The sequence below is a fragment of the Oncorhynchus clarkii genome, chromosome 19 (assembly GCF_045791955.1).
Source record: "Oncorhynchus clarkii lewisi isolate Uvic-CL-2024 chromosome 19, UVic_Ocla_1.0, whole genome shotgun sequence".
In the NCBI taxonomy this organism is placed as follows: Eukaryota; Metazoa; Chordata; class Actinopteri; order Salmoniformes; family Salmonidae; genus Oncorhynchus; species Oncorhynchus clarkii.
Genome location: NC_092165.1, coordinates 112,501 through 137,500, shown reverse-complemented (window position 1 = coordinate 137,500; position 25,000 = coordinate 112,501). Strand labels below are relative to the sequence as shown.

At 40.2% G+C, this 25,000-nt stretch overlaps 1 protein-coding gene across 1 annotated transcript in view; it reads left to right on the top strand.

Moving 5' to 3' along the window:
- Window positions 1–25,000, top strand: part of LOC139374070 (neurotrypsin-like) — a 93,348-nt gene that overhangs the window by 54,754 nt on the left and 13,594 nt on the right. Inside the window, exons 9-11 of the mRNA XM_071115051.1 lie at window positions 7,140–7,345; window positions 11,839–11,929; window positions 20,441–20,563. Of these exons, the coding sequence (XP_070971152.1) occupies window positions 7,140–7,345; window positions 11,839–11,929; window positions 20,441–20,563 (420 nt within the window). The remainder of the gene's footprint in view (window positions 1–7,139; window positions 7,346–11,838; window positions 11,930–20,440; window positions 20,564–25,000) is intronic.

Genomic DNA, 25,000 nt, shown 5'->3' with positions numbered 1-25,000 from the left:
GGACAGACAGACAGACAGACATAATGTAATGTAGATGGTAGAATCTGGAGGACAGACAGACTGACATAATGTAGTGTAGATGGTAGAATCTGGAGGACAGACAGACAGACAGACATAATGTAATGTAGATGGTAGAATCTGGAGGACAGACAGACAGACATAATGTAGTGTAGATGGTAGAATCTGGAGGACAGACAGACAGACAGACATAATGTAGTGTAGATGGTAGAATCTGGAGGACAGAAAGTCAGACAGACATAATGTAGTGTAGATGGTAGAATCTGGAGGACAGACAGACAGACATAATGTAGTGTAGATGGTAGAATCTGGAGGACAGACAGACAGACAGACATAATGTAATGTAGATGGTAGAATCTGGAGGACAGACAGACTGACATAATGTAGTGTAGATGGTAGAATCTGGAGGACAGACAGACAGACAGACATAATGTAATGTAGATGGTAGAATCTGGAGGACAGACAGACTGACATAATGTAGTGTAGATGGTAGAATCTGGAGGACAGACAGACATAATGTAGTGTAGATGGTAGAATCTGGAGGACAGACAGACAGACAGACATAATGTAATGTAGATGGTAGAATCTGGAGGACAGACAGACAGACATAATGTAATGTAGATGGTAGAATCTGGAGGACAGAAAGACAGACAGACATAATGTAGTGTAGATGGTAGAATCTGGAGGACAGACAAACAGACATAATGTAGATGGTAGAATCTGGAGGACAGACAGACAGACATAATGTAGTGTAGATGGTAGAATCTGGAGGACAGACAGACAGACATAATGTAATGTAGATGGTAGAATCTGGAGGACAGACAGACAGACATAATGTAGTGTAGATGGTAGAATCTGGAGGACAGACAGACAGAGATAATGTAATGTAGATGGTAGAATCTGGAGGACAGACAGACAGACATAATGTAGTGTAGATGGTAGAATCTGGAGGACAGACAGACAGACATAATGTAATGTAGATGGTAGAATCTGGAGGACAGACAGACAGACAGACATAATGTAGTGTAGATGGTAGAATCTGGAGGACAGACAGACTGACATAATGTAGTGTAGATGGTAGAATCTGGAGGACAGACAGACAGACATAATGTAGTGTAGATGGTAGAATCTGGAGGACAGCCAGACAGACAGACATAATGTAATGTAGATGGTAGAATCTGGAGGACAGCCAGACAGACAGACATAATGTAGTGTAGATGGTAGAATCTGGAGGACAGACAGACATAATGTAATGTAGATGGTAGAATCTGGAGGACAGACAGACTGACATAATGTAATGTAGATGGTAGAATCTGTAGGACAGACATACAGACATAATGTAATGTAGATGGTAGAATCTGGAGGACAGACAGACAGACAGACATAATGTAGTGTAGATGGTAGAATCTGGAGGACAGACAGACAGACATAATGTAGTGTAGATGGTAGAATCTGGAGGACAGACAGACAGACATAATGTAATGTCGATGGTAGAATCTGGAGGACAGACAGACAGACATTATGTAGATGGTAGAATCTGGAGGACAGACAGAGATAATGTAATGTAGATGGTAGAATCTGGCGGACAGACAGACAGACATAATGTAGTGTAGATGGTAGAATCTGGAGGACAGACAGACAGACAGACAGACAGACAGACATTATGTAGATGGTAGAATCTGGAGGACAGACAGAGATAATGTAATGTAGATGGTAGAATCTGGAGGACAGACAGACAGACATAATGTAATGTAGATGGTAGAATCTGGAGGACAGACAGATAGACAGACAGACAGACATAATGTAATGTAGATGGTAGAATCTGGAGGACAGACAGAGATAATGTAGATGGTAGAATCTGGAGGACGGACAGAGATAATGTAGATGGTAGAATCTGGAGGACAGACAGAGATAATATAGATGGTAGAATCTGGAGGACAGACAGAGATAATGTAGTGTAGATGGTAGTGGATGTGTTTGTGTCTCAGTGTGTGTTGTCTTTTTGGTCTCGTCTCCTTCTCTCCTCAGTGTGCCCCTTCCCATTTACACCAGATATGTAATGACGAGATGCACGTCTCCACCCTAACAATGGGAGTCGTGGTCCCAAAGGTGGGAAGGCAGGCGACAAGCTGAGGTCCATAATAAACCCAAAGAAACACATTGGCTTAAATTTGGACAGATTTTAGAGAGTGAAACCTCTCTCTTCACCTCTTCCTCTCTGTTTAAACACACCAAGCCCCTCCCACTGCCTCTCACACCAAGCCCCTCCCACTGGTTCTCACACCAAGCCCCTCCCACTGCCTCTCACACCAAGCCCCTCCCACTTCCTCTCACACCAAGCCCCTCCCACTGCCTCTCATTCCAAGCCCCTCCCACTGCCTCTCATTCCATGCCCCTCCCACTGCCTCTCACTCCAAGCCCCTCCTACTGCCTCTCACACAAAGCTCCTCCCCCTGCCTCTCACGCAAAGCCCCTCCTACTGCCTCTCACGCAAATTCCCTCCCCCCCGCCTCTCACGCCAGGCCCCTCCCACTGCCTGTCACACCAAGCCCCTCCCCCCGCCTTTCACGCAAATTCCCTCCCCCCCGCCTCTCACGCCAAGTCCCCCCCTCTGTCTCTCACGCCAAGCCCCTCCCACTGCCTCTCACACCGGGCCCCTCCCACCTCCTCTCACACCAAGCCCCTCCCCCCACCTCTCACGCCAAGCCCCTCCCCCCGCCTCTCACGCCAAGCCCCTCCCCCTGCCTCTCACGCCAAGCCCCTCCCTCTCACTCCAAGCCCCTCCCTCTGCCTCTAACGCCAACCCCCTGCCTCTCACGCAAATTCTCTCACCCCGCCTCTCACGCCAAGCCCCTCCCTCTGTTTCCCACACCAAGCCCCTCCCACTGCCTCTCACGCCAAGCCCCTCCCTCTGCCTCTCACGCCAAGCCCCTCCCTCTGCCTCTCACACCAAGCCCCTCCCACTGCCTCTCATTCCAAGCCCCTCCCCCTGCCTCTCACGCCAACAAAGTTGAGAGATCACATCTCCCTCTCTGACAAGCGTTTTATCTCGCTATTTGCATTTGAGGTGTGTTCCAACAGAATGGTTCATATGGACACTGAAACACATGGAGATTATTTTACTGTAATAGAGATATGGACACTGAAACACATGGAGATTATTTTACTGTAATAGAGATATGGACACTGAAACACATGGAGATTATTTTACTGTAATAGAGATATGGACACTGAAACACATGGAGATTATTTTACTGTAATAGAGATATGGACACTGAAACACGTGGAGATTATTTTACTGTCATAGAGATATGGACACTGAAACACGTGGAGATTATTTTACTGTAATAGAGATATGGACACTGAAACACATGGAGATTATTTTACTGTAATAGAGATATGGACACTGAAACACATGGAGATTATTTTACTGTAATAGAGATATGGACACTGAAACACGTGGAGATTATTTTACTGTCATAGAGATATGGACACTGAAACACGTGGAGATTATTTTACTGTAATAGAGATATGGACACTGAAACACATGGAGATTATTTTACTGTAATAGAGATATGGACACTGAAACACATGGAGATTATTTTACTGTAATAGAGATATGGACACTGAAACACATGGAGATTATTTTACTGTAATAGAGATATTGACACTGAAACACATGGAGATTATTTTACTGTAATAGAGATATGGACACTGAAACACATGGAGATTATTTTACTGTAATAGAGATATGGACACTGAAACACATGGAGATTATTTTACTGTAATAGAGATATTGACACTGAAACACATGGAGATTATTTTACTGTAATAGAGATATGGACACTGAAACACATGGAGATTATTTTACTGTAATAGAGATATGGACACTGAAACACATGGAGATTATTTTACTGTAATAGAGATATGGACACTGAAACACATGGAGATTATTTTACTGTAATAGAGATATGGACACTGAAACACATGGAGATTATTTTACTGTAATAGAGATATGGACACTGAAACACATGGAGATTATTTTACTGTAATAGAGATATGGACACTGAAACATGGAGATTATTTTACTGTAATAGAGATATGGACACTGAAACACATGGAGATTATTTTACTGTAATAGAGATATGGACACTGAAACATGGAGATTATTTTACTGTAATAGAGATATGGACACTGAAACACATGGAGATTATTTTACTGTAATAGAGATATGGACACTGAAACATGGAGATTATTTTACTGTAGTAGAGATATGGACACTGAAACACATGGAGATTATTTTACTGTAATAGAGATATGGACACTGAAACACATGGATATTATTTTACTGTAATAGAGATATGGACACTGAAACGCATGGAGATTATTTTACTGTAGTAGAGATATGGACACTGAAACACATGGAGATTATTTTACTGTAATAGAGATATGGACACTGAAACACATGGAGATTATTTTACTGTAATAGAGATATGGACACTGAAACACATGGAGATTATTTTACTGTGATAGAGATATGGACACTGAAACACATGGAGATTATTTTACTGTAATAGAGATATGGACACTGAAACATGGAGATTATTTTACTGTAGTAGAGATATGGACACTGAAACACATGGAGATTATTTTACTGTAATAGAGATATGGACACTGAAACACATGGATATTATTTTACTGTAATAGAGATATGGACACTGAAACGCATGGAGATTATTTTACTGTAGTAGAGATATGGACACTGAAACACATGGAGATTATTTTACTGTAATAGAGATATGGACACTGAAACACATGGAGATTATTTTACTGTAATAGAGATATGGACACTGAAACACATGGAGATTATTTTACTGTGATAGAGATATGGACACTGAAACACATGGAGATTATTTTACTGTAACAGAGATATGGACACTGAAACACATGGAGATTATTTTACTGTCATAGAGATATGGACACTGAAACACATGGAGATTATTTTACTGTAATAGAGATATGGACACTGAAACACATGGAGATTATTTTATTGTCATAGAGATATGGACACTGAAACACGTTGGAGATTATTTTACTGTAATACAGATATGGACACTGAAACACATGGAGATTATTTTACTGTAATAGAGATATGGACACTGAAACACGTGGAGATTATTTTACTGTAATAGAGATATGGACACTGAAACACAGAGATTATTTTACTGTAGTAGAGATATGGACACTGAAACATGGAGATTATTTTACTGTAATAGAGATATGGACACTGAAACACATGGACATTATTTTACTGTAATAGAGATATGGACACTGAAACACATGGAGATTATTTTACTGTAATAGAGATATGGACACTGAAACACATGGAGATTATTTTACTGTCATAGAGATATGGACACTGAAACACGTGGAGATTATTTTACTGTCATAGAGATATGGACACTGAAACACATGGAGATTATTTTACTGTAATAGAGATATGGACACTGAAACACATTGGGATTATTTTATTGTAATAGAGATATGGACACTGAAACACATGGAGATTATTTTACTGTAATAGAGATATGGACACTGAAACACATTGGGATTATTTTACTGTAATAGAGATATGGACACTGAAACACGTTGGAGATTATTTTACTGTAATACAGATATGGACACTGAAACACATGGAGATTATTTTACTGTAATAGAGATATGGACACTGAAACACGTGGAGATTATTTTACTGTAATAGAGATATGGACACTGAAACATGGAGATTAATTTACTGTAGTAGAGATATGGACACTGAAACATGGAGATTATTTTACTGTAATAGAGATATGGACACTGAAACAAAGACAAAGAAACAGTGTCCACATCTCTAATTCAGTTGGTTACAATGATGATTCAGTTACTTACAATGATGATTCAGTTACTTACAATGATTATTCAGTTAGTTACAATGATGATTCAGTTGGTTACAATGATGATTCAGTTGGTTACAAGGATGATTCAGTTGGTTACAATGATGATTCAGTTAGTTACAATGATGATTCAGTTAGTTACAATGATGATTCAGTTAGTTACAATGATGATTCAGTTAGTTACAATGATGATTCAGTTAGTTACAATGATGATTCAGTTAGTTACAATGATGATTCAGTTAGTTACAATGATGATTCAGTTAGTTACAACGATGATTCAGTTGGTAGACCTATGATGATTCAGTTGGTAGACCTATGACTATTCAGTTAGTTACAATGATGACCGTATCGTAGTTGATTCAACCGTATCGTAGTTGATTCAACCGTATCGTAGTTGATTCAACCGTATCGTAGTTGATTCAACCGTTTCGTAGTTGATTCAACCGTATCGTAGTTGATTCAACCGTATCGTAGTTCAATCTGTATCGTAGTTGATTCAACCGTATCGTAGTTGATTCAGCCGTATCGTAGTTGATTCAACCGTATCGTAGTTGAATCTGTATCGTAGTTGATTCAACCGTATCGTAGTTGATTCAGCCGTATCGTAGTTGATTCAGCCGTATCGTAGTTGATTCAACCGTATCGTAGTTGATTCAACCGTATCGTAGTTGATTCAACCGTATCGTAGTTGATTCAACCGTATCATAGTTGATTCAACCGTATCGTAGTTGATTCAACCGTATCGTAGTTGATTCAACCGTATCGTAGTTGATTCAGCCGTATCGTAGTTGATTCAACCGTATCGTAGTTGATTCAACCGTATCGTAGTTGATTCAACCGTATCATAGTTGATTCAACCGTATCGTAGTTGATTCAACCATATCGTAGTTGATTCAGCCGTATCGTAGTTGATTCAACCGTATCGTAGTTGATTCAACCGTATCGTAGTTGATTCAACCGTATCGTAGTTGATTCAGCCGTATCGTAGTTGATTCAGCCGTATCGTAGTTGATTCAACCGTGTCGTAGTTGATTCAACCGTATCGTAGTTGATTCAACCGTATCGTAGTTGATTCAGCCGTATCGTAGTTGATTCATTGGTATATTCAGTGTCTAAGTGTAACTCTGTTGTTGTGTTGTTTACACTCATCCACTCTGTCTGTCTGCGATGTTTGTGTGTTGTCTTCAGTGGAGTGGCGAAGGCCCGTGTGATGGCGTATTTTGGCGAGGGGGAGGGGCCTATCCATGTGGACAACGTGAAGTGTTCCGGCGAAGAGCGTTCATTGGTCGACTGCCTCAAACAGCCAACCGGGACGCATAACTGTCGCCATAGCGAAGACGCCGGGGTCATCTGTGACTACGGCCAATCACAGTTCAGCGACACAGAGGGCAAAGGTCAGTGACTGACTGTGTCCTGTCCTCTAGACTGACTGTGTCCTGTCCTCTAGACTGACTGTGTCCTGTCCACTAGACTGACTGTGTCCTGTCCACTAGACTGACTGTGTCCTGTCCTCTAGACTGACTGTGTCCTGTCCACTAGACTGACTGTGTCCTGTCCACTAGACTGACTGTGTCCTGTCCTCTAGACTGACTGTGTCCTGTCCACTAGACTGACTGTGTCCTGTCCTCTAGACTGACTGTGTCCTGTCCACTAGACTGACTGTGTCCTGTCCACTAGACTGACTGTGTCCTGTCCTCTAGACTGACTGTGTCCTGTCCACTAGACTGACTGTGTCCTGTCCACTAGACTGACTGTGTCCTGTCCACTAGACTGACTGTGTCCTGTCCACTAGACTGACTGTGTCCTGTCCACTAGACTGACTGTGTCCTGTCCTCTAGACTGACTGTGTCCTGTCCACTAGACTGACTGTGTCCTGTCCACTAGACTGACTGTGTCCTGTCCACTAGACTGACTGTGTCCTGTCCACTAGACTGACTGTCCTCTAGACTGACTGTTTCCTGTCCACTAGACTGACTGTGTCCTGTCCACTAGACTGACTGTGTCCTGTCCTCTAGACTGACTGTGTCCTGTCCACTAGACTGACTGTGTCATGTCCACTAGACTGACTGTGTCCTGTCCACTAGACTGACTGTGTCCTGTCCACTAGACTGACTGTGTCCTGTCTTTTGGGATTAGGGTTACCATTGTGGTTACCATTGGTGTTACCATTGGGGTTGGGATTACCATTGGGGTTACCATTGGGGTTAGGGTTACCATTGGGGTTACCATTGGGGTTAGGGTTACCATTGGGGTTAGGGTTACCATTGGGGTTAGGGTTACCATTGGGGTTAGGGTTACCATTGGGGTTGGGGTTACCATTGGGGTTAGGGTTACCATCGGGGTTAGGGTTACCATTGGGGTTAGGGTTACCATTGGGGTTACCCTTGGGGTTAGGGTTACCATTGGGGTTACCATTGGGGTTGGGATTACCATTGGGGTTACCATTGGGGTTAGGGTTACCATTGGGGTTACCATTGGGGTTTGGGTTACCATTGGGGTTAGGGTTAGGGTTAGGGTTAGGGTTAGGGTTAGGGTTAGGGTTAGGGTTACCATTGGGGTTGGGGTTACCATTGGGGTTAGGGTTACCATTGGGGTTAGGGTTACCATTGGGGTTACCATTGGGGTTACCCTTGGGGTTAGGGTTACCATTGGGGTTACCATTTGGGTTAGGGTTACCATTGGGGTTAGGGTTACCATTGGGGTTAGGGTTACCATTGGGATTACCCTTGGGGTAAGGGTTACCATTGGGGTTAGGGTTACAATTGGGGTTAGGGTTACCATTGGGGTTAGGGTTACCATTGGGGTTAGGGTTATCATTGGGGTTGGGGTTACCATTGGGGTTAGGGTTACCATTGGGGTTAGGGTTACCATTGGGGTTAGGGTTACAATTGGGGTTACCATTAGGGTTACCATTGGGGTTAGGGTTACCATTGGGGTTACCATTGGGGTTACCATTGGGGTTAGGGTTACCATTGGGGTTAGGGTTACCATCGGGGTTACCATTGGGGTTAGGGTTACCATTGGGGTTAGGGTTACCATTGGGGTTATCGTTAGGGTTACCATTGGGGTTAGGGTTATCATTGGGGTTAGGGTTACCATTGGGTTTACCATTGGGGTTACCATTAGGGTTAGGGTTACCATTGGGGTTACCATTGGGGTTAGGGCTACCATTGGGGTTAGGGTTACCATTGGGGTTGGGGTTACCATTGGGGTAAGGTTACCATTGGGGTTAGGGTTACCATTGGGGTTAGGGTTACCATTGGGGTTACCCTTGGGGTTAGGGTTACCATTGGGGTTACCATTGGGGTTAGAGTTACCATTGGGGTTAGGGTTACCATTGGGGTTGGGGTTACCATTGGGGTTAGGGTTACCATTGGGTTAGGGTTACCATTGGGGTTACCATTGGGGTTAGGGTTACCATTGAGGTTACCTTTGAGGTTACCATTGGGGTTACCATTGGGGTTAGGGTTACCATTGGGGTTAGGGTTACCATTGGGGTTATCATTAGGGTTACCATTGGGGTTAGGGTTACCATTGGGGTTAGGGTTACCATTGGGGTTACCATTGGGGTTAGGGTTACCATTGGGGTTATCATTAGGGTTAGGGTTACCATTGGGGTTAGGGCTACCATTGGGGTTAGGGTTACCATTGGGGTTAGGGTTACCATTGGGGTTACCATTGGGGTTACCATTGGGGTTAGGGTTACCATTGGGGTTGAGGTTACCATTGGGGTTACCATTGGAGTTAGGGTTACCATTGGGGTTGGGGTTACCATTGGGGTTACCATTGGGGTTACCATTGGGGTTAGGGTTACCATTGGGGTTACCATTGGGGTTAGGGCTACCATTGGGGTTAGGGTTACCATTGGGTTTAGGGTTACCATTGGGGTTACCATTGGGATTAGGGTTACCATTGGGGTTGGGGTTACCATTGGGATTAGGGTTACCATTGGGGTTAGGGTTACCATTGGGGTTACCATTGGGGTTACCATTGGGGTTAGGGTTACCATTGGGGTTAGGGTTACCATTGTGGTTACCATTGGGGTTACCATTGGGGTTAGGGTTACCATTGGGGTTACCATTGGGGTTAGGGTTACCATTGGGGTTACCATTGCGGTTAGGGTTACCATTGGGGTTAGGTTTACATTTGGGGTTGGGGTTAAGGTTAATGTTCCTGTCTGTCTGTGTTAGATACTAAACTAATGTTCCTGTCTGTCTGTCTGTGTTAGATACTAAACTAACGTTCCTGTCTGTCTGTCTGTGTTAGATACTAAACTAATGTTCCTGTCTGTCTGTCTGTGTTAGATACTAAACTAACGTTCCTGTCTGTCTGTCTGTGTTAGATACTAAACTAATGTTCCTGTCTGTCTGTCTGTGTTAGATACTAAACTAACGTTCCTGTCTGTCTGTCTGTGTTAGATACTAAACTAACGTTCCTGTCTGTCTGTGTTAGATACTAAACTAACGTTCCTGTCTGTCTGTGTTAGATACTAAACTAATGTTCCTGTCTGTCTGTCTGTGTTAGATACTAAACTAACGTTCCTCTCTGTGTTAGATACTAAACTAATGTTCCTGTCTCTATGGTGGAGTCTGTGTCAGATCCGGTCTGTGTTAGATACTAACTGTCTGTCTGTGTTAGGTACGGTGGAGTCTGTGTCAGATCCTGTCTGTGTTAGATACTAACTGTCTGTCTGTGTTAGATACTAACTGTCTGTCTGTGTTAGATACGGTGGAGTCTGTGTCAGATCCTGTCTGTGTTAGATACTAACTGTCTGTCTGTGTTAGGTATGGTGGAGTCTGTGTTAGATACTAACAGTCTGTGTTAGGTACAGTGGAGTCTGTGTCAGATCCTGTGTGTGTTAGATACTAACTGTCTGTCCGTGTTAGGTACGGTGGAGTCTGTGTTAGATACTAACTGTCTGTCTGTGTTAGATACTAACTGTCCTGTCTGTGTTAGGTACGGTGGAGTCTGTGTCAGATCCTGTCTGTGTTAGATACTAACAGTGTGTCTGTGTTTGGTACGGTGGAGTCTGTGTCAGATCCTATCTGTGTTAGATACTAACTGTCTGTCTGTGTTAGATACTAACTGTCTGTCTGTGTTAGGTACTAACGGTCTGTCTGTGTTAGATACTAACTGTCCTGTCTGTGTTAGGTACGGTGGAGTCTGTGTCAGATCCTGTCTGTGTTAGATACTAACTGTCTGTCTGTGTTAGGTACTAACTGTCTGTCTGTGTTAGGTACGGAGGAGACTGTGTCAGATCCTGTCTGTGTTAGATACTAACTGTCTGTCTGTGTTAGATACTAACTGTCTGTCTGTGTTAGATACGGTGGAGTGTGTGTCAGATCCTGTCTGTGTTAGATACTAACTGTCTGTCTGTCTGTGTTAGATACTAACTGTCTGTCTGTGTTAGATACTAACTGTCTGTCTGTGTTAGATACTCACTGTCTGTCTGTGTTAGGTACGGTGGAGTCTGTGTCAGATCCGGTCTGTGTTAGATACTAACTGTCTGTCTGTGTTAGGTACGGAGGAGACTGTGTCAGATCCTGTCTGTGTTAGATACTAACTGTCTGTCTGTGTTAGATACTAACTGTCTGTCTGTGTTAGATACGGTGGAGTGTGTGTCAGATCCTGTCTGTGTTAGATACTAACTGTCTGTCTGTCTGTGTTAGATACTAACTGTCTGTCTGTGTTAGATACTAACTGTCTGTCTGTGTTAGGTACTAACTGTCTGTCTGTGTTAGATACGGTGGAGTCTGTGTCAGATCCGGTCTGTGTTAGATACTAACTGTCTGTCTGTGTTAGGTACGGAGGAGACTGTGTCAGATCCTGTCTGTGTTAGATACTAACTGTCTGTCTGTGTTAGGTACTAACTGTCTGTCTGTGTTAGGTACGGTGGAGTCTGTGTCAGATCCTGTCTGTGGGTTGAGGCTGATACATACACGCCAACGCAGAATCATAGGAGGAGAGAACTCACTGAGGTAAGGAGAGAACTACATATATATACTGGTGTGTTGATGGGTGTTGTAGTTTAATATAATACAGAATCATAGGAGGAGAGAACTCACTGAGGTAAGGAGAGAGAGATATATTTAAATACATATATATACTGTATATATACTGTATAAATACTGTGTGTAGCTAGTTGATCTGGTGTGTTGATGGGTGTTGTAGTTCTAGTATGAGTGTATGTTGGGTGTTGTAGTTTAATATAATCTGGATATATTATATTATAATACATGGTGTGTTGATGGGTGTTGTAGTTTAATATTATCTGGATATATTATATTATAATACATGGTGTGTTGATGGGTGTTGTAGTTCTAGTATGAGTGTCTGATGGGTGTTGTAGTTTAATATTATCTGGATATATTATATTATAATACATGGTGTGTTGATGGGTGTTGTAGTTTAATATTATCTGGATATATTATATTATAATACATGGTGTGTTGATGGGTGTTGTAGTTTAATATTATCTGGATATATTATATTATAATACATGGTGTGTTGATGGGTGTTGTAGTTTAATATTATCTGGATATATTATATTATAATACATGGTGTGTTGATGGGTGTTGTAGTTCTAGTATGAGTGTATGATGGGTGTTGTAGTTTAATATTATCTGGATATATTATATTATAATACATGGTGTGTTGATGGGTGTTGTAGTTCTAGTATGAGTGTATGATGGGTGTTGTAGTTTAATATTATCTGGATATATTATATTATAATACATGGTGTGTTGATGGGTGTTGTAGTTCTAGTATGAGTGTCTGATGGGTGTTGTAGTTCTAGTATGAGTGTCTGATGGGTGTTGTAGTTCTAGTATGAGTGTATGTTGGGTGTTGTAGTTTAATATAATCCAGATATATTATATTATAATACATGGTGTGTTGATGGGTGTTGTAGTTCTAGTATGAGTGTATGTTGGGTGTTGTAGTTTAATATTATCTGGATATATTATATTATAATACATGGTGTGTTGATGGGTGTTGTAGTTCTAGTATGAGTGTCTGATGGGTGTTGTAGTTCTAGTATGAGTGTCTGATGGGTGTTGTAGTTCTAGTATGAGTGTATGTTGGGTGTTGTAGTTTAATATAATCCAGATATATTATATTATAATACATGGTGTGTTGATGGGTGTTGTAGTTCTAGTATGAGTGTCTGATGGGTGTTGTAGTTTAATATTATCTGGATATATTATATTATAATACATGGTGTGTTGATGGGTGTTGTAGTTCTAGTATGAGTGTATGATGGGTGTTGTAGTTTAATATTATCTGGATATATTATATTATAATACATGGTGTGTTGATGGGTGTTGTAGTTCTAGTATGAGTGTATGTTGGGTGTTGTAGTTTAATATTATCTGGATATATTATATTAAAATACATGGTGTGTTGATGGGTGTTGTAGTTCTAGTATGAGTGTATGATGGGTGTTGTAGTTTAATATTATCTGGATATATTATATTATAATACATGGTGTGTTGATGGGTGTTGTAGTTTAATATTATCTGGATATATTATATTATAATACATGGTGTGTTGATGGGTGTTGTAGTTCTAGTATGAGTGTATGTTGGGTGTTGTAGTTTAATATTATCTGGATATATTATATTATAATACATGGTGTGTTGATGGGTGTTGTAGTTCTAGTATGAGTGTATGATGGGTGTTGTAGTTTAATATTATCTGGATATATTATATTATAATACATGGTGTGTTGATGGGTGTTGTAGTTCTAGTATGAGTGTATGATGGGTGTTGTAGTTTAATATAATCTGGATATATTATATTATAATACATGGTGTGTTGATGGGTGTTGTAGTTCTAGTATGAGTGTATGTTGGGTGTTGTAGTTTAATATAATCTGGATATATTATATTATAATACATGGTGTGTTGATGGGTGTTGTAGTTCTAGTATGAGTGTATGATGGGTGTTGTAGTTTAATATTATCTGGATATATTATATTATAATACATGGTGTGTTGATGGGTGTTGTAGTTTAATATTATCTGGATATATTATATTATAATACATGGTGTGTTGATGGGTGTTGTAGTTTAATATTATCTGGATATATTATATTATAATACATGGTGTGTTGATGGGTGTTGTAGTTCTAGTATGAGTGTATGATGGGTGTTGTAGTTTAATATAATCTGGATATATTATATTATAATACATGGTGTGTTGATGGGTGTTGTAGTTCTAGTATGAGTGTCTGATGGGTGTTGTAGTTCTAGTATGAGTGTATGTTGGGTGTTGTAGTTTAATATAATCTGGATATATTATATTATAATACATGGTGTGTTGATGGGTGTTGTAGTTCTAGTATGAGTGTATGTTGGGTGTTGTAGTTTAATATTATCTGGATATATTATATTATAATACATGGTGTGTTGATGGGTGTTGTAGTTTAATATAATCTGGATATATTATATTATAATACATGGTGTGTTGATGGGTGTTGTAGTTTAATATTATCTGGATATATTATATTATAATACATGGTGTGTTGATGGGTGTTGTAGTTTAATATTATCTGGATATATTATATTATAATACATGGTGTGTTGATGGGTGTTGTAGTTTAATATTATCTGGATATATTATATTATAATACATGGTGTGTTGTTGGGTGTTGTAGTTTAATATTATCTGGATATATTATATTATAATACATGGTGTGTTGATGGGTGTTGTAGTTTAATATTATCTGGATATATTATATTATAATACATGGTGTGTTGATGGGTGTTGTAGTTTAATATTATCTGGATATATTATATTATAATACATGGTGTGTTGATGGGTGTTGTAGTTCTAGTATGAGTGTATGATGGGTGTTGTAGTTTAATATTATCTGGATATATTATATTATAATACATGGTGTGTTGATGGGTGTTGTAGTTCTAGTATGAGTGTATGATGGGTGTTGTAGTTTAATATTATCTGGATATATTATATTATAATACATGGTGTGTTGATGGGTGTTGTAGTTCTAGTATGAGTGTATGATGGGTGTTGTAGTTTAATATTATCTGGATATATTATATTATAATACATGGTGTGTTGATGGGTGTTGTAGTTCTAGTATGAGTGTATGATGGGTGTTGTAGTTTAATATTATCTGGATATATTATATTATAATACATGGTGTGTTGATGGGTGTTGTAGTTCTAGTATGAGTGTCTGATGGGTGTTGTAGTTTAATATTATCTGGATATATTATATTATAATACATGGTGTGTTGATGGGTGTTGTAGTTCTAGTATGAGTGTCTGATGGGTGTTGTAGTTTAATATTATCTGGATATATTATATTATAATACATGGTGTGTTGATGGGTGTTGTAGTTCTAGTATGAGTGTCTGATGGGTGTTGTAGTTTAATATTATCTGGATATATTATATTATAATACATGGTGTGTTGATGGGTGTTGTAGTTCTAGTATGAGTGTCTGATGGGTGTTGTAGTTTAATATTATCTGGATATATTATATTATAATACATGGTGTGTTGATGGGTGTTGTAGTTCTAGTATGAGTGTCTGATGGGTGTTGTAGTTTAATATTATCTGGATATATTATATTATAATACATGGTGTGTTGATGGGTGTTGTAGTTCTAGTATGAGTGTCTGATGGGTGTTGTAGTTTAATATTATCTGGATATATTATATTATAATACATGGTGTGTTGATGGGTGTTGTAGTTCTAGTATGAGTGTCTATGGGTGGGTGTTGTAGTTTAATATTATCTGGATATATTATATTATAATAATACATATAATACATGGTGTGTTGATGGGTGTTGTAGTTCTAGTATGAGTGTATGTTGGGTGTTGTAGTTTAATATAATCTGGATATATTATATTATAATACATGGTGTGTTGATGGGTGTTGTAGTTCTAGTATGAGTGTATGTTGGGTGTTGTAGTTTAATATTATCTGGATATATTATATTATAATACATGGTGTGTTGTTGGGTGTTGTAGTTTAATATTATCTGGATATATTATATTATAATACATGGTGTGTTGATGGGTGTTGTAGTTCTAGTATGAGTGTATGTTGGGTGTTGTAGTTCTAGTATGAGTGTCTGATGGGTGTTGTAGTTCTAGTATGAGTGTATGTTGGGTGTTGTAGTTTAATATAATCTGGATATATTATATTATAATACATGGTGTGTTGATGGGTGTTGTAGTTTAATATTATCTGGATATATTATATTATAATACATGGTGTGTTGATGGGTGTTGTAGTTCTAGTATGAGTGTCTGATGGGTGTTGTAGTTTAATATTATCTGGATATATTATATTATAATACATGGTGTGTTGATGGGTGTTGTAGTTCTAGTATGAGTGTCTGATGGGTGTTGTAGTTTAATATTATCTGGATATATTATATTATAATACATGGTGTGTTGATGGGTGTTGTAGTTCTAGTATGAGTGTCTGATGGGTGTTGTAGTTTAATATTATCTGGATATATTATATTATAATACATGGTGTGTTGATGGGTGTTGTAGTTTAATATTATCTGGATATATTATATTATAATACATGGTGTGTTGATGGGTGTTGTAGTTCTAGTATGAGTGTCTGATGGGTGTTGTAGTTTAATATTATCTGGATATATTATATTATAATACATGGTGTGTTGATGGGTGTTGTAGTTCTAGTATGAGTGTCTGATGGGTGTTGTAGTTTAATATTATCTGGATATATTATATTATAATACATGGTGTGTTGATGGGTGTTGTAGTTCTAGTATGAGTGTCTGATGGGTGTTGTAGTTTAATATTATCTGGATATATTATATTATAATACATGGTGTGTTGATGGGTGTTGTAGTTCTAGTATGAGTGTATGATGGGTGTTGTAGTTTAATATTATCTGGATATATTATATTATAATACATGGTGTGTTGATGGGTGTTGTAGTTTAATATTATCTGGATATATTATATTATAATACATGGTGTGTTGATGGGTGTTGTAGTTCTAGTATGAGTGTCTGATGGGTGTTGTAGTTTAATATTATCTGGATATATTATATTATAATACATGGTGTGTTGATGGGTGTTGTAGTTCTAGTATGAGTGTATGTTGGGTGTTGTAGTTTAATATTATCTGGATATATTATATTATAATACATGGTGTGTTGATGGGTGTTGTAGTTCTAGTATGAGTGTCTGATGGGTGTTGTAGTTTAATATTATCTGGATATATTATATTATAATACATGGTGTGTTGATGGGTGTTGTAGTTCTAGTATGAGTGTCTGATGGGTGTTGTAGTTTAATATAATCTGGATATATTATATTATAATACATGGTGTGTTGATGGGTGTTGTAGTTCTAGTATGAGTGTCTGATGGGTGTTGTAGTTCTAGTATGAGTGTATTTTATTTCACCTTTATTTAACCAGGTGGCTAGTTGAGAACACCTTTATTTAACCAGGTGGCTAGTTGAGAACACCTTTATTTAACCAGGTGGCCAGTTGAGAACACCTTTATTTAACCAGGTGGCTAGTTGAGAACACCTTTATTTAACCAGGTGGCTAGTTGAGAACACCTTTATTTAACCAGGTGGCTAGTTGAGAACACCTTTATTTAACCAGGTGGCTAGTTGAGAACACCTTTATTTAACCAGGTGGCTAGTTGAGAACACCTTTATTTAACCAGGTAGGCTAGTTGAGAACACCTTTATTTACCCAGGTAGGCTAGTTGAGAACACCTTTATTTAACCAGGTAGGCTAGTTGAGAACACCTTTATTTAACCAGGTGGCCAGTTGAGAACACCTTTATTTAACCAGGTGGCTAGTTGAGAACACCTTTATTTAACCAGGTGGCTAGTTGAGAACACCTTTATTTAACCAGGTGGCTAGTTGAGAACACCTTTATTTAACCAGGTGGCTAGTTGAGAACACCTTTATTTAACCAGGTGGCTAGTTGAGAACACCTTTATTTAACCAGGTAGGCTAGTTGAGAACACCTTTATTTACCCAGGTAGGCTAGTTGAGAACACCTTTATTTAACCAGGTAGGCTAGTTGAGAACACCTTTATTTAACCAGGTGGCTAGTTGAGAACACCTTTATTTAACCAGGTGGCTAGTTGAGAACACCTTTATTTAACCAGGTAGGCTAGTTGAGAACACCTTTATTTAACCAGGTAGGCTAGTTGAGAACACCTTTATTTAACCAGGTAGGCTAGTTGAGAACACCTTTATTTAACCTGGTAGGCTAGTTGAGAACACCTTTATTTAACCAGGTAGGCTAGTTGAGAACACCTTTATTTAACCAGGTAGGCTAGTTGAGAACAAGTTCTCATTTGCAACTGCGACCTGGCCAAGATAAAGCATAGCAGTGTGAACAGACAACACAGAGTTACACATGGAGTAAACAATTAACAAGTCAATAACACAGTAGAAAACAAAGGGGGAGTCTATATACAATGTGTGCAAAAGGCATGAGGTAGGCGAATAATTACAATTTTGCAGATTAACACTGGAGTGATAAATGATCAGATGGTCATGTACAGGTAGAGATATTGGTGTGCAAAAGAGCAGAAAAGTAAATAAATAAAAACAGTATGGGGCTGAGGTAGGTGAAAATGGGTGGGCTATTTACCAATAGACTATGTACAGCTGCAGCGATCGGTTAGCTGCTCAGATAGCAGATGTTTAAAGTTGGTGAGGGAGATAAAAGTCTCCAACTTCAGCGATTTTTGCAATTCGTTCCAGTCACAGGCAGCAGAGAACTGGAACGAAAGGCGGCCAAATGAGGTGTTGGCTTTAGGGATGATCAGTGAGATACACCTGCTGGAGCGCGTGCTACGGATGGGTGTTGCCATCGTGACCAGTGAGCTGAGATAAGGCGGAGCTTTACCTAGCATGGACTTGTAGATGACCTGGAGCCAGTGGGTCTGGCGACGAATATGTAGCGAGGGCCAGCCGACTAGAGCATACAAGTCGCAGTGGTGGGTGGTATAAGGTGCTTTAGTGACAAAACGGATGGCACTGTGATAGACTGCATCCAGTTTGCTGAGTAGAGTGTTGGAAACCATTTTGTAGATGACATCGCCGAAGTCGAGGATCGGTAGGATAGTCAGTTTTACTAGGGTAAGCTTGGCGGCGTGAGTGAAGGAGGCTTTGTTGCGGAATAGAAAGCCGACTCTTGATTTGATTTTCGATTGGAGATGTTTGATATGGGTCTGGAAGGAGAGTTTGCAGTCTAGCCAGACACCTAGGTACTTATAGATGTCCACATATTCTAGGTCGGAACCATCCAGGGTGGTGATGCTAGGCGGGCATGCGGGTGCAGGCAGCGATCGGTTGAAAAGCATGCATTTGGTTTTACTAGCGTTTAAGAGCAGTTGGAGGCCACGGAAGGAGTGTTGTATGGCATTGAAGCTTGTTTGGAGGTTAGTTAACACAGTGTCCAAAGAAAGGCCAGAATTATACAGAATGGTGTCGTCTGCATAGAGGTGGATCAGAGAATCACCAGCAGCAAGAGCGACATCATTGATGTTTACAGAGAAAAGAGTTGGCCTGAGAATTTAACCCTGTGGCACCCCCATAGAGACTGCCAGAGGACCGGACAGCATGCCCTCCGATTTGACACACTGAACTCTGTCTGCAAAGTAATTGGTGAACCAGGCAAGGCAGTCATCCGAAAAACCGAGGCTACTGAGTCTGCCGATAAGAATATGGTGATTGACAGAGTCGAAAGCCTTGGCAAGGTCGATGAAGACGGCTGCACAGTACTGTCTTTTATCGATGGCGGTTATGATATCGTTTAGTACCTTGAGTGTGGCTGAGGTGCACCCGTGACCGGCTCGGAAACCAGATTGCACAGCGGAGAAGGTACGGTGGGATTCGAGATGGTCAGTGACCTGTTTGTTGACTTGGCTTTCGAAGACCTATGTCTGTTGGGTGTTGTAGTTTAATATAATCCAGATATATTATATTATATTATAATACATGGTGTGTTGATGGGTGTTGTAGTTCTAGTATGTGTGTCTGAAGGGTGTTGTAGTTCTAGTATGAGTGTCTGATGGGTGTTGTAGTTCTAGTATGAGGGTCTGATGGGTGTTGTAGTTCTAGTATCCGTGTATGTTGGGTGTTGTAGTTCTAGTATCCGTGTATGTTCGGTGTTGTAGTTCTAGTGTCCGTGTTTGTTGGGTGTTGTAGTTCTAGTATCCGTGTTTGTTGGGTGTTGTAGTTCTAGTATGTGTGTATGTTCGGTGTTGTAGTTCTAGTGTCCGTGTATGTTCGGTGTTGTAGTTCTAGTATCCGTGTATGTTCGGTGTTGTAGTTCTAGTGTCTGTGTTTGTTGTATGTTGAGTGTTGTAGTTGGGTGTCCGTGTCTAACCCTCATTTGTTTTATTGTGTGTGTGTGTGTGTGTGTGTGTGTGTGTGTGTGTGTGTGTGTGTGTGTGTGTGTGTGTGTGTGTGTGTGTGTGTGTGTGTGTGTGTGTGTAGGGGAGGCTGGCCATGGCAGGCTGCGGTGCGTCTCAGAGGCTCTCGGGGGGACGGAAGGTTGGTGTGTGGAGCGACTCTCATCAGCTCCTGTTGGATACTCACCTCAGCTCACTGCTTTAAGAGGTAACTCAAACCAGACCGTGGTTCAGACAGACACCACAACATTCATCTAGTCACTTCATCAACATCTAGTTTAGAGAGACAGACACCTCAACCACAACATTCATCTAGTCACTTCATCAACATCTAATTTAGAGAGACAGACACCTCAACATTCATCTAGTCACTTCATCAACATCTAGTTTAGAGAGACAGACAACACAACCACAACATTCATCTAGTCACTTCATCAACATCTAGTTTAGAGAGACAGATACCTCAACATTCATCTAGTCACTTCATCAACATCTAGTTTAGAGAGACAGACACCTCAACATTCATCTAGTCACTTCATCAACATCTAGTTTAGAGAGACAGACAACACAGCATTCATCTAGTCACTTCATCAACATCTAGTTCAGAGAGACAGACACCTCAACATTCATCTAGTCACTTCATCAACATCTCATTTAGAGAGACAGACACCTCAACATTCATCTAGTCACTTCATCAACATCTAGTTTAGAGAGACAGACACCTCAACATTCATCTAGTCACTTCATCAACATCTAGTTTAGAGAGACAGACACCACAACATTCATCTAGTCACTTCATCAACATCTAGTTTAGATGAGACAGACAACTCAACATTCATCTAGTCACTTCATCAACATCTAGTTTAGATGAGACAGACACCACAACATTCCTCTAGTCACTTCATCAACATCTAGTTTAGATGAGACAGACACCTCAACCACAACATTCATCTAGTCACTTCATCAACATCTAGTTTAGAGAGACAGACACCACAAAATTCATCTAGTCACTTCATCAACGTGTGTGTGTGTGTGTGTGTGTGTGTGTGTGTGTGTGTGTGTGTGTGTGTGTGTGTGTGTGTGTGTGTGTGTGTGTGTGTGTGTGTGTGTGTGTGTGTGTGTGTGTGTGTGTGTGTGTGTGTGAGGTTAAATTGGGGGTAGCCAATTTTGAGTGTGATGCATATCTCCATGTTGCATATGATGATCTGAGTTCGATGTAAATACTGTGTCTCTCAGCCCCTCTACAGATTTTATCTGGGATATTTTCAAATGTTTGAGTTTGTTATGAAAAAACCAGAGACAGATCAGGTCACACTCACACACACATTCTTACACTCACCCACACACACACTCACTCACACACACACATTCTTACACTCCACTCACACGCACACTCACACAGTGTGCCAGAGTGCATTTCTGTCTCAGTGTTTCTCGATTAGAGAGAAAGACCAGCAGAAGCATTCAAAACCAGTTCCTAAAACCAGTTCCCAAAACCAGTTCCCAAAACCAGTTCCTAAAACCAGTTCCTAAAACCAGTTCCTACGACCAGTTCCTTTAACCAGTTTCCAAAACCAGTTCCTAAAACCAGTTCCTAAAACCAGTTCCTACGACCAGTTCCTAAAACCAGTTTCCAAAACCAGTTCCTAAAACCAGTTCCTAAAACCAGTTCCTAAGACCACTTCCTAAAACCAGTTTCCAAAACCAGTTCCTAAAACCAGTTCCTAAAACCAGTTCCTACGACCAGTTCCTAAAACCAGTTTCCAAAACCAGTTCCTAAAACCAGTTCCTAAAACCAGTTCCTAAAACCAGTTCCTAAAACCAGTTCCTAAAACCAGTTTCCAAAACCATTTCCTAAAACCAGTTCCTAAAACCAGTTCCTAAAACCAGTTCCTAAAACCAGTTTCCAAAACCAGTTCCTAAAACCAGTTCCCTAAAACCAGTTCCTAAAACCAGTTCCTAAAACCAGTTCCTAAAACCAGTTCCTAAAACCAGTTCCTAAAACCAGTTTCCAAAACCATTTCCTAAAACCAGTTCCTAAAACCAGTTCCTAAAACCAGTTCCTAAAACCAGTTTCCAAAACCAGTTCCTAAAACCAGTTCCCTAAAACCAGTTCCTAAAACCAGTTTCCAAAACCAGTTCCTAAAACCAGTTCCTAAAACCAGTTCCTAAAACCAGTTTCCAAAACCAGTTCCTAAAACCAGTTCCTAAAACCAGTTTCCAAAACCAGTTCCTAAAACCAGTTCCTAAAACCAGTTCCTAAAACCAGTTCCTAAAACCAGTTCCTAAAACCAGTTCCCACTCTGGAAAGCTACACATGCAACTGAACAAAGAATATACATTGTAACATTTGAGAGAGAGAAGCGTTTTGTGTGAATGGAAAAGATCTGTGATCATGAAACATGGATCCAACACTTTAAATGTTACGTTTTGTATGTTAGTTCAGTGTTAATATCTGATTCAGATAAAGATACATAAAGTCATTCAATATGATACATTAAATGTCTAGATTAGTGAATTGCTGTGTGGGTGGGTTCAGCAGGATTTGTTGTTAAGCCTTGTCCTGGATCTAATTAAACACATTTTCACAATCATCTATTGAAATGATGGTCCAGAATTAGGGTTCATCTGTATGTATCCGGGAAACCAGACCTTTGAAGTACTTTATCATTTAGACTAGAGATTATAGACCTGGTTCTGCAGTTGACTGATCGGGTTCTGATATTCCCTGGTTCTACAGTTGACTGATCAGGTTCTGATATTCCCTGGTTCTACAGTTGACTGATAAGGTTCTGATATTCCCTGGTTCTGCAGTTGACTGATAAGGTTCAGATATTCCCTGGTTCTACAGTTGACTGATAAGGTTCTGATATTCCCTGGTTCTACAGTTGACTGATCAGGTTCTGATATTCCCTGGTTCTACAGTTGACTGATCGGGTTCTGATATTCCCTGGTTCTACAGTTGACTGATAAAGTTCTGATATTCCCTGGTTCTACAGTTGACTGATCAGGTTCTGATATTCCCTGGTTCTACAGTTGACTGATCGGGTTCTGATATTCCCTGGTTCTACAGTTGACTGATCAGGTTCTGATATTCCCTGGTTCTACAGTTGACTGATCAGGTACAAATATTCCCTGGTTCTACAGTTGACTGATCAGGTTCAGATATTCCCTGGTTCTACAGTTGACTGATAAGGTTCTGATATTCCCTGGTTCTACAGTTGACTGATCAGGTTCTGATATTCCCTGGTTCTACAGTTGACTGATCGGGTTCTGATATTCCCTGATTCTACAGTTGACTGATCAGGTTCTGATATTCCCTGGTTCTACAGTTGACTGATCAGGTTCTGATATTCCCTGATTCTACAGTTGATTGATCAGGTTCTGATATTCCCTGATTCTACAGTTGACTGATCAGGTTCTGATATTCCCTGGTTCTACAGTTGACTGATCAGGTTCTGATATTCCCTGATTCTACAGTTGATTGATCAGGTTCTGATATTCCCTGGTTCTACAGTTGACTGATCGGGTTCTGATATTCCCTGGTTCTACAGTTGACTGATCAGGTTCTGATATTCCCTGGTTCTACAGTTGACTGATCAGGTTCTGATATTCCCTGGTTCTATAGTTGACTGATCGGGTTCTGATATTCCCTGATTCTACAGTTGACTGATCAGGTTCCGATATTCCCTGGTTCTACAGTTGACTGATCAGGTTCTGATATTCCCTGATTCTACAGTTGAGTGATCAGGTTCTGATATTCCCTGATTCTACAGTTGACTGATCAGGTTCTGATATTCCCTGGTTCTACAGTTGACTGATCAGGTTCTGATATTCCCTGATTCTACAGTTGACTGATCAGGATCTGATATTCCCTGGTTCTACAGTTGACTGATCAGGTTCTGATATTCCCTGATTCTACAGTTGATTGATCAGGTTCTGATATTCCCTGGTTCTACAGTTGACTGATCGGGTTCTGATATTCCCTGGTACTACAGTTGACTGATCAGGTTCTGATATACCCTGGTTCTACAGTTGACTGATCAGGTTCTGATATTCCCTGGTTCTATAGTTGACTGATCCGGTTCTGATATTCCCTGGTTCTACAGTTGACTGATCAGGTTCTGATATTCCCTGGTTCTACAGTTGATTGATCAGGTTCTGATATTCCCTGGTTCTATATTGGACTGATCAGGATCTGATATTCCCTGGTTCTACAGTTGACTGATCAGGTTCTGATATTCCCTGGTTCTACAGTTGATTGATCAGTTTCAGATATTCCCTGGTTCTACAGTTGACTGATCAGCTTCAGATATTCCCTGGTTCTACAGTTGACTGATCAGGTTCCGATATTCCCTGGTTCTACAGTTAACTGATCAGGTTCAGATATTCCATGGTTCTACAGTTGACTGATCAGGTTCTGATATTCCCTGGTTTTTACAGTTGACTGATCAGGTTCTGATATTCCCTGGTTCTACTGTTGACTGATCGGTTCTGATATTCCCTGGTTCTACAGTTGACTGATCAGGTTCAAATATTCCCTGGTTCTACAGTTGACTGATCGGTCTCCGATATTCCCTGGTTCTACAGTTGATTGATCAGGTTCTGATATTCCCTGGTTCTACAGTTGACTGATCGGGTTCTG